The sequence below is a fragment of the Sylvia atricapilla genome, unplaced genomic scaffold, assembly GCF_009819655.1.
Source record: "Sylvia atricapilla isolate bSylAtr1 unplaced genomic scaffold, bSylAtr1.pri scaffold_105_arrow_ctg1, whole genome shotgun sequence".
NCBI classification, from domain to species: domain Eukaryota; kingdom Metazoa; phylum Chordata; class Aves; order Passeriformes; family Sylviidae; genus Sylvia; species Sylvia atricapilla.
In genome coordinates this window covers 38,133-48,811 of record NW_027077033.1, presented here as the reverse complement: position 1 = coordinate 48,811, position 10,679 = coordinate 38,133, and the positions used below count along the sequence as shown (strand labels likewise).

At 51.8% G+C, this 10,679-nt stretch overlaps 1 protein-coding gene across 1 annotated transcript in view; it reads left to right on the top strand.

Annotated features, from left to right (window-relative positions):
* The first annotated feature begins 57 nt into the window (after positions 1 to 57).
* Positions 58 to 10,679, top strand: part of SUGP1 (SURP and G-patch domain containing 1) — a 22,852-nt gene continuing 12,230 nt past the window's right edge. Inside the window, exons 1-5 of the mRNA XM_066340097.1 lie at positions 58 to 181; positions 2,126 to 2,285; positions 3,982 to 4,085; positions 4,940 to 5,158; positions 10,037 to 10,160. Coding sequence (XP_066196194.1) covers positions 157 to 181; positions 2,126 to 2,285; positions 3,982 to 4,085; positions 4,940 to 5,158; positions 10,037 to 10,160 — 632 coding nt within the window. The 5' untranslated portion in view covers positions 58 to 156. The remainder of the gene's footprint in view (positions 182 to 2,125; positions 2,286 to 3,981; positions 4,086 to 4,939; positions 5,159 to 10,036; positions 10,161 to 10,679) is intronic.

Sequence of the window (10,679 nt, the reverse complement as noted above, 5' to 3'; positions counted from 1 at the left end):
TGGGCCGCCCCGCTAGCGGCGCTGGGTGCGGCAGGAGGAGCGGGCAGAGCGGCGGGATGGCGCCGCTGAGGGACTACATCTCCCAGGGGCCCTTGCGGCGGCGCGGCGGCGGCGCGGCGCGCCCGGCGCGGGGCACGCTGGGACGGCGGCTCCAAAATGGACAACCACAGGGATGCGCCAGGTAGGGCCCGGCCCTGCGGCTGCCGCCCGTGCCGCCGCTGTCCCGGCTCTCCGGAGGCTCTGCCCCGCTCCTCTCTCCTCGCTGCCGTCCCTCGGCTCGGCCACACCGCCCGCGGGGCTCCGCGAGCCGGGGCTGGGCTGTGCCGGCAGAGCCGGGGGCTGCGGGCGCTCCCCGGTTAAATCCGCCCCTTTTTCCCCTCAGCGGGACCGAGGTCGGGGTGGATGCCGCCTTCCTTCCCGCTCCTTTTCCCGCAGGGAATTGGGCTGGTGGTTCGGGATGGCTGCTCCGTTAATTCCCTCCCTTTTCCCACAGGAGATCCGTGCCTGGGCTCCGGGATGCTCTCCCTGTTATTTTTCCTCCTTTTTTTTTTTCCCAGAAGGAAGCAGAGCCGCTAGTTCAGGGCAGCTCCACAGTTGATTTTTCCTCTATTTTTCCCACAGGAAACTCATCTGTTCGTTCTCTCTCTTTTCCCGTCGGAAAGCTGAGCTGATGATTCGTGGAGACCCCGCTGTTGATTTTTTTCTCTCTTTTTCTATCTAAGGAAGCTAAATTCGGGGTGATCCCGCAGTTTATCGCTTCTTTTTTCCCACAGGGAGATGATGAGCCCTGCATTAATCTCTCCTCTTTTCCCATAGGGAATAGGAGCCGCGCTTTGGGATGGTTTCCCCATTAATTTCCCCTTTTCCCACAGGGAATGCAACCCTTGATTCGGGATGATTCCTGTTAAATCCTGATCTTTTTTCCTTCAGGAAAGAGGAAATGCCTTTCATTCGGGATGGTCCCTGCTCATTCTTCCACAGCTTTAATTTGGGATGAACCCATTAATTCTCTCCTTTTCCCACAGGGAAACTGGGTTTGGGATGATCCCTGCTCTAATCCTGCTTTTTTCCTTTTTTTTGGATGGTTGGTCCCTACTCTAATTCCACCTGTGAATTCCTGCATTTCTCCCTCAGGGGATGAACCCTTTGATTTGGGATAATCCCTGTGAATTTCTCCCCTTTTCCCACAGGGAATCCCCTTGATTTGGGATGATCTGCCTTAAATCCTGCCTTTTTCCCCCAGGGAATTCCTCCCTCCATTCCTGACAATTCCCATGAGAATTCCCACCTTTTCCTTAAGGGAATCCATCCCTCCATTCCTCACAATTCCCAGGACAATTCCCATTTTTCCCCCATGAAATCCACCCCTCCATTCCCAACAATTCCCATTTTTCCCCCATGGAATTCACTCCTTAATTCCCATGACAATTCTCATTTTCCCCCCAGGAAATCCACCCCTCCATTCCCCACAATTCCCTTGCCAATTCCCATTTTATCCACATGAAATCCACCCCTCCATTCCCCACAATTCCCATGACAATTCCCATTTTCCCCCCGTGGAATCCACTCCTCAATTCCCGTGCCAATTCCCGTGTTTCCCCAGGGAATCCATCCCTCCATTCCCCACAATTCCCATGACAATTCCCATTTTTTCCTTCAGTGAATTCACCCCTCCATTCCCCACAATTCCCATGCCAATTCCCGTGTTTCCCCATGGAATCCACCCCTCCATTCCCCACAATTCCCTTGACAATTCCCATTTTCCCTCCGTGGAATCCACTCCTCAATTCCCCTGCCAATTCCCGTGTTTCCCCATGGAATCCACCCCTCCATTCCCCACAATTCCCCTGACAATTCCCATTTCCCCCCATGGCATCCAGTCCTCAATTCCCGTGCCAATTCCCGTTTCCCCCATGGAATCCCCCGCTCCATTCCCCACAATTCCCGTGCCAATTCCCATTTTCCCCCCAGGGAATCCCCCCTCCATTCCCCACAATTCCCATGACAATTCCCATTTTTTCCTTCAGTGAATTCATCCCTCCATTCCCCTCCATTCCCGTGCCAATCCCCGTGTTTCCCCATGGACTCCCCCGCTCCATTCCCGACAATCCCCGTGTTTCCCCAGGGAAGGCCGGCCGGTGGTTCGGGGTGTCTCAGTCCAAGAGTGTGAACATCCTGCAGCAGGAGGAGCTCATCGCGCAGAAGAAGCGGGAGATCGAGGCGCGGCTGGAGCGGCAGGCCCGGCAGAATTCCCTCTGCATCCCGCAGCTCCCGCTGCTCGGGGAGTGCGTGCGGGCTTCCGGGGGTTCTGGGGGTTCCAGGGGTTCTGGAGGTTCCAGGGGTTCTGGGAGTTCTGGGAATTCCAGGGATTCTGGGGGTTCTGGGAATTCTGGGGGTTCTGGGAGATTCTGGGGGTTCTGGGAATTCTGGAGATTCTAGGAATTCCAGGGGTTCTGGGAGTTCTGGGAATTCTGGGGGTTCCAGGGGTTCTGGGAATTCTGGGGGTTCCAGGGGTTCTGGAGGTTCCAGGGGTTCTGGGAGTTCTGGGAATTCCAGGGGTTCTGGAGATTCTAGGAATTCCAGGGGCTCTGGGAGTTCTGGAGGTTCTGGGAATTCCAGGGGTTCTGGAGATTCTGGGAATTCTGGGGGTTCCAGGAATTCTGAGGGTTCCGGAGATTCTGGGAGTTCTGGGGGTTCCAGGGGGTCTGGGAATTCCAGGGGTTCTGGAGATTCTAGGAATTCCAGGGGTTCTGAGAGTTCTGGGGGTTCCAGGGATTCTGGGAATTCCAGGGGTTCTGGGAGTTCCGGGAATTCCGGGGGTTCTGGGAATTCTGGAGATTCTAGGAATTCCAGGGGTTCTGGGAGTTCTGGGAATTCTGGGGGTTCCAGGGGTTCTGGGAGTTCTGGGGGTTCCAGGGGTTCTGGAGGTTCCAGGGGTTCTGGGAGTTCTGGGAATTCCAGGGGTTCTGGAGATTCTAGGAATTCCAGGGGCTCTGGGAGTTCTGGAGGTTCTGGGAATTCCAGGGGTTCTGGAGATTCTGGGAATTCTGGGGGTTCCAGGAATTCTGAGGGTTCCGGAGATTCTGGGAGTTCTGGGGGTTCCAGGGGGTCTGGGAATTCCAGGGGTTCTGGAGATTCTAGGAATTCCAGGGGTTCTGAGAGTTCTGGGGGTTCCAGGGATTCTGGGAATTCCAGGGGTTCTGGGAGTTCCGGGAATTCCGGGGGTTCTGGGAATTCCAGGAGTTCTGGAGATTCTGGGAATTCTAGGGCTTCGTGGGGTTCTGGGAATTCCAAGGGTTCTGGGAATTCCGGCTGCCGGCAAACAGCGAGGGACAGGGTTGGGAATGGGAGCTGAGAAAGGAAATCCCAGTTCTGGTGGAGCAGAGGGAAATCCTGGTTTTGGTGGATTAGGGAGGAAAAATTCCAATTTTGACAGAGCAGGAAAGGAAAATCCTATTTTTAGTAGAGCAGAAGGAAGAAAATCCTGGTTTTTTTGTGGATTAAGGAGCAAAAATTCCAATTTTAACAAACCAGGGGAGGAAAATCCCAGTTTTAGTGGAGCAGAAGGAGGAAATCCCAGTTTTAGTGCATTAGGGAGCAAAAATCACAATTTAATAGAGTGACGTAGGGAAATCCCAGTTTTGGGGGAACAAAGGGAGGAAAATCCTAGTTTTAGCAGAGCAGAAGGAAGAAAATCCTGGTTTTTGGTGGATTAAGGAGCAAAAATTCCAATTTTAACAAACCAGGGAAGGAAAATCCCAGTTTTGGTGGAGCAGAAGGAAGAAAATCCTGTTTTTTGGTACATTAAGGAGCAAAAATTCCAATTTTAACGGAGCAGGAAGGCGATTCAGGAATCTTTCAGGAATGTGGTGGTAGATGAGGAAAACCACAGAATCCCAGTCGTTTTTCCTGTCCCAAATCCCACGTGGAAGGGGTTGGGAAGCTCCCAAATTCCAGCTCCTTTTTCCTGTCCCCACGCAGCGACGACGGCTCCGAGAGCGAGGCCTCTGTGTCCAACAAGTTTGTGAACGACGGGAGCTTCCTGCAGCAATTCCTGAAGCTTCAGAAGGAAAAGTCCAATGCTGGTGGGTCCTTCCTTTCCCAACCCACAGCTGCCATTCCCAGGAATTCTGTTCCCTTCGTTGTGTCCTCAGAAACTGCCTCAGATTCTTTCAGCAATTCCGGGAATGTCCTGATCCAAACCCAGAATTCCCAGGGAGGATTTCCATTTTATTCTCCCCTCAGAAAGTGTCCCAAATCCTCTCAGCAATTCCAGGAATGTCCTGATCCAAACCCAGAATTCCCAGGGGTGATTTCTTTTTTATTCTCCCCTCAGAAACTGTCCCAAATTCCCACAACAGCTTTGGGAATGCCCCAGCCCCAATCCCCAGAATTCCCAGGGATAATTTTCCTTTCATTCTCCCGTCAGAAACTGCCCCAAATCCTCGCAACAATTCCAGGAATGCCCCACTCCAAACCCAGAATTCCCAGGGATAATTTCCCTTTATTCTTCTCCCCAGAAACTGCTCCAAACCCCCCCAATAACCCCGGGAACACCCCAAGCCCCAGGGAGGAGCAGCCAGGACGAGCCCTGAGCCTTTCCCACACAAACTTGTGATTCCCAGGGATAAATATTCTATTTATTTTCTCCACAGAAAGCACCCCAAATCCCCCCAATAACCTGGGAGCACCCCAATCCCCAGGAAGAAGCCTGCCCTGCTGGGGAATAGGCTGGGGCAGCCCTGAGCTTTTCCCACATGAAGTTTGTGATTCCCGAGAGTAATTTACCATGATTTTCTCCCCAGAAACTGCTCCAAATCCCCCCAATTACCCCAGGAGCACCCCAAACCCCGGGGACAAGCAGCCAGGACGAGCCCTGAGCCTTTCCCACATGAAGTTTATCATTCCCAAAGATAATTTCCCGTCGTTTTCTCCCCAGAAACCACCCCAACTCCCCCCAGCACCCCCGGGAGCACCCCAGTCCCCGGGAAGAAGCCTGCCCTGCTGGGGAAGAGGCCGGGGCAGGCCCTGAGCAGGATGCTGCAGGCACGGAGCCTGTCCCAGCCCAGAGCCAGCCCGGGGCTGAGCCGCCTCAGCGTCTTCCAGGGCCCCGAGGAGGACGACGAGGAGGATTACGAGCAGTGGCTGGAAATCAAAGGTCAGCGACAGCCCCTGCCGTGGCCTTGGCGTGGGGAACGTCCCTGCTGGGGACAGCTGGGGGACAGGATCCCCTCAGGAATGGGGTGGGTTTTATCCTGGGACAGGGATCAGTTTGGGAGAGGATTCCCTCAGTCCCACTGGGGATTTGTGTGGGTTTTATCCAAGAATAGGGATCAGTTTGGGACAGGATTCCCTCAGTCCCGGGGGGATTTGGGGTGGGTTTTATCCCAGGATAGGGATCAGTTTGGGATAGGATTCCCTCAGGAATGGGGTGGGTTTTATCCTGGGACAGGGACCAGTTTGGGAGAGGATTCCCTCAGTCCCAGAGGGGATTTGGGGTGGGTTTTATCCCAGGATAGGGATCAGTTTGGGAGAGGATTCCCTCAGTCAGGAGTGGGGTGGGTTTTGTCTTGGGACAGGGACCAGTTTGGGAGAGGATTCCCTCAGTCCCACTGGGAATTTGGGATGGGTTTTATCCCAGGATAGGGATCAGTTTGGGACAGGATTCCTTCCTAGGATAGGGCATCTATGGGGACAGGATTCCCTCCTGGAATAGAGGATCAGTTTGGGAGAGGATTCCCTCAGTCAGGAATGGGGTGGGTTTTATCCTGGAATAGGGGATCAGTTTGGGAGAGGATTCCCTCAGTTCCACTGGGGGTTTGTGTGGGTTTTATCCCAGGATAGGGATCAGTTTGGGAGAGGATTCCTTCCTAAGATAGGGCATCTATGGGGACAGGATTCCCTCCTGGGATAGGGATCAGTTTGGGAGAGGATTCCCTCAGTCAGGAATGGGGTGGATTTTATCTTGGGAGAGGGATCGGTTTGGGCCAGGATTCCCTCCTGGGATAGGGATCAGTTTGGGGTAGGATTATCTCAGCCCCACTGGGGATTTGTGTAGGTTTTATCCTGGGATAAGGATCAGCTTGGGAGAGGATTCCCTCAATCTTAGTGGGAAGTTAGGTGGATTTATCGTGGAACAGGGATCAGGGAGAACCTGGATTCCCTTTTGGAATAAGAGATCACTTTGGGCAGGATTCCCTCGATCCTCACTGAAGAATTGGATGGTTTTTTATCCTGGGACAAGGATCACTTTGGGGCAGGATTCCCTCAGCCCCATTGGATAACTGATTTATTTAATCCCTATTTTCCATGAATTTACATTCTCAGCACAGTTTTGGGGCAGATTTCTCCTTTATGGAGTGGAAATTCCAGCAGTTGATGCTGATGGGTTCTTCCAAATCCAACCAAAATCCAAGAGATGAAATTCCTGATGTTTTCCATATGAAATTCCCAATATTTTAAACATGAAAATTCCGAAGTTTTAAATACTCCTGATCTCCTTTGAGTTCAATATTTAAATACCACTGACCTCAGCCTGGAAGGAGTTATCTCCTCCAAATTAATCCCAACGTTTGACCAGCCAAAAATTTGGGAAAAATAACAAATAAGGAGGAAAATATTTTACTTTGATGCATTTGGTGGATGGCAAATCCTAAAAATTTCCAATTTGCACCTTTGGAATGTTGTGCCAAGTGCTGACCTCTCCAGGAAATCCTAAATCTTGGCCTCAAAATGACATTTTTTGGGTGGGTTTAAACGCTGAAAAATGAGGAAATAATTTGGGGAAGTGCAGGGAAAAATCAGTGTGTGAATAAATAAAATAAACAGCACATTCTGCACGGAATTCCCCCTGAAAAAAATTCAAAATCCAGCTGAAAAAATGAAAAAAATAAAAAAATAAGGTTCCTGAGTGCTGGGAAAACCAAGGATGTGGCAGGAATTATCCCAGGGGTTTTTAATTTTTTTTGGGATAACCCAGGGCAGGAAAAAAAAAAAAAACTGGGGCTGATTTGCCTGAGAATGGGAATTTCACGGGCTGGGTTTTAAATGGATCAAAGTCACAGTGGCCTTTGTGGCTTCATTGCTCCCTGCCCCAAATCCCCTGGAAACCTTTCTGCTGGGATTTGTTCCCAGCATAATCCCAGGAATTGGGAATTGGAGCGTGAAATGGGCGCAGGAAAACGGGAAAAATGCAGGAGCTGAGGATTAATTCAAGGATAAAATCCTGATTTTGAAGATTTTGGGGCTGGTCTTGTTGGATCAGAGTGTGTGGTTCTGCTCTGTGATTCCCTAAATTCCCCCAAATCTTTGGGTTTATTCCCAAAATTCCCCCAAATCTTTGGGTTTATTCCTAAAATTCCCCCAAATCTTTGGGTTTATTCCCAAAATTCCCCCAAATCTCTGGGTTTATTCCCAAAATTCCCCAAATCTCTGGGTTTATTCCCAAAATTCCCCCAAATCTCTGGGTTTATTCCCAAAATTCCCCCAAAATCTCTGGGTTTATTCCCTCCCAGTGATCCCTGTGGGAATTTCCTGGGCACAGAAGCCAAACTCCAGTTTTTTTGGGGGGATTTTTTTGGAGCAGAAGCTGCTGCTGCAGCCACACCTCCTGGAATGTTCTGGCACTGAGCTGGGAATGGTTTTAGCAGCTGGAATTTGGATTAAAAACCAAATTCCTCCTTTTTCCCTGCTGGGATTTGGAGGGAATAAATCCATCAGGATTTATTTAAATCCACAATTAAAGCTGAGATGATCTGGGTGGAAATTAAAACTTCCAAATTGGGCTGAGGTGCTGGATTCCCAATCCCTGAAATGTCCAAGGAAAATGGGAGGAGGGAAACTCCAGGGAAACCTTGGAGCTGTTTCCAGTCCCTAAAGGGGCTCCAGGAGAGCTGGGGAGGGATTTGGGATCAGGGATTTGGGATTCCAGGACACAGGGAAGGGATTTCAACTGGGAAAAGCGGAATTTGGGTGGGATTTTGGGCAGGAATTCCTGCCTGGGAGAGTGGGGAGGGAATGGGCTGGAATTCCCAGAGAATCCCTGGATCCCTGGAGCTGCCCAAGGCTGGAAAAGGGAAATTCCAGGGAAACTTTGGAGCTGGTCCCAGTCCCTCAGAGGGGTTTGGGATGAGAGATGGGATTCCAGGACACAGGGAATGGATCCAGACTGGGAGAGGGGAATCTGGGTGGGATACTGTGAGAGGCTTGAGGAGCTGGGCTGGAATTCCCAGATCTGCCCCTGGAAATTCCCAAGGCTGGAAAAACAAAGCTCCAGGGAAACTTTAGAGCTGCTCCCAGTCCCTCAGAGGGGTTTGGGCTGAGGGATGGAATTCCAGGACACAGGGAATGGTTTGGAGCTGAAGAAAGGTGGATTTAGGTGAAATTTTGGGAATGAATTCCTGGGGAGGAGCTGGGCTGGAATTCCCAAATCCGCCCCTGGAAGTTCCCAAGGCTGGAAAAGGAAATTCCAGGGAAACTTTAGAGCTGCTCCCAGTCCCTCAGAGGGGTTTGGGATGAGAGATGGGATTCCAGGACACAGGGAACGGTTTGGAGCTGAAGGAAGGTGGATTTAGGTGAAATTTTGGGAATGAATTCCTGGGGAGGAGCTGGGCTGGAATTCCCAGATCTGCCCCTGGAAATTCCCACGGCTGGAAAAGTGAAGCTCCAGGGAAACTTGGGAGCTGCTCCCAGTCCCTCAGAGGGATTTGGGATGAGGGAAGGGATTTAAACTGGGAGAGGGGAATCTGGGTGGGAGATTGTGAGAGGCTTGAGGAGCTGGGCTGGAATTCCCAGAGAAGATCCCTGGAAGTTCCCAAGGCTGGAAAAGAGAAATTCCAGGGAAACTTTAGAGCTGCTGCCAGTCCCTCAGAGGGATTTGGGATGAGAGATGGGATTCCAGGACACAGGGAAGGGATTTAAACTGGGAAAAGGGGAATCTGGGTGGGAGATTGTGAGAGGCTTGAGGAGCTGGGCTGGAATTCCCAGATCTGCCCCTGGAAGTTCCCAAGGCTGGAAAAATAAAGCTCCAGGGAAACTTTGGAGCTGCTCCCAGTCCCTCAGAGGGATTTGGGATGAGAGATGGGATTCCAGGACACAGGGAAGGGATTTAAACTGGGAAAAGAGGAATCTAGGTGGGAGATTGTGAGAGGCTTGAGGAGCTGGGCCGGAATTCCCAAATCCGCCCCTGGAAATTCCCACGGCTGGAAAAGAGAAATTCCAGGGAGCACTTGGAGCTGCTCCCAGTCCCTCAGAGGGGTTTGGGATGAGGGAAGGGATTTAAACTGGGAAGAAGGGAATCTGGGTGGGAGATTGTGAGAGGCTTGAGGAGCTGGGCCAGAATTCCCAAATCCGCCCCTGGAAATTCCCAAGGCTGGAAAAGAGAAATTCCAGGGAGCACTTGGAGCTGCTCCCAGTCCCTCAGAGGGATTTGGGATGAGGGAAGGGATTTAAACTGGGAGAGGGGAATCTGGGTGGGAGATTGTGAGAGGCTTGAGGAGCTGGGCTGGAATTCCCAGAGAAGATCCCTGGAAGTTCCCAAGGCTGGAAAAACAAAGCTCCAGGGAAACTTTGGAGCTGCTCCCAGTCCCTCAGAGGGGTTTGGGCTGAGGGATGGAATTCCAGGACACAGGGAATGGTTTGGAGCTGAAGAAAGGTGGATTTAGGTGAAATTTTGGGAATGAATTCCTGGGGAGGAGCTGGGCTGGAATTCCCAAATCCGCCCCTGGAAGTTCCCAAGGCTGGAAAAGGAAATTCCAGGGAAACTTTAGAGCTGCTCCCAGTCCCTCAGAGGGGTTTGGGATGAGAGGTGGGATTCCAGGACACAGGGAATGGATCCAGACTGGGAGAGAGGAATCTGGGTGGGAGATTGTGAGAGGCTTGAGGAGCTGGGCCGGAATTCCCAAATCCGCCCCTGGAAATTCCCACGGCTGGAAAAGAGAAATTCCAGGGAAACTTTGGAGCTGCTGCCAGTCCCCCCAGGGGCAGGAATCCCCCGTTCCCCCCTTGGAGCCCCAGAGCACTGACGGGCTCCCCAAAGTTCTGCCCCCAGAGCAGCCGGAGGCGCGGCAGGTGGTGGAGAAGCTGGCCAGGTTCGTGGCCGAGGGCGGCCCCGAGCTCGAGAAGGTGGCCATGGAGGACTACAAGGACAATCCCGCCTTTGCGTGAGTTTGGGGGTCAGGAATTGCCTCCGGGAAACGGGGTTTGTGTGCCAGGGGGAAAGGGAGGAGTGGGGCTGGGAGTGGGGAAAGGTTTGGGATTCGAGGGGGGAAAGTTTGGGTTCATTGCTCTTCCCTGAGGGGGGAAAAGTTTGGGATTTCAGGGAGGAAAATTTTGGGATTTGAGAAGGGAAAAGTTTGGGGTTGAGTGGATGGAGAAGTTTGGATTTGAGGGGGAAAAGTTTGGGTTCATTGTTCTTCCCTGAGGGGGAAAAGTTTGGGGTTGAAGGGGGAAAATTTTGGGTTTGAATGCATGGAGAAGTTTGGGATTTGAGGAGGAAAAAGTTTGGATTTGAGAAGGGAAAAGTTTGGGCTCATTGTTCTTCCCTGAGGACGAGAATTTGGGATTTGAGGGAGGAAAAGTTTGGGATTTGAGAAGGGAAAAGTTTGGGGTTGAGTGCATGGAGAAGTTTGGATTTGAGGGGGAAAAGTTTGGGTTTGAGTGCATGGAGAAGTTTGGGATTT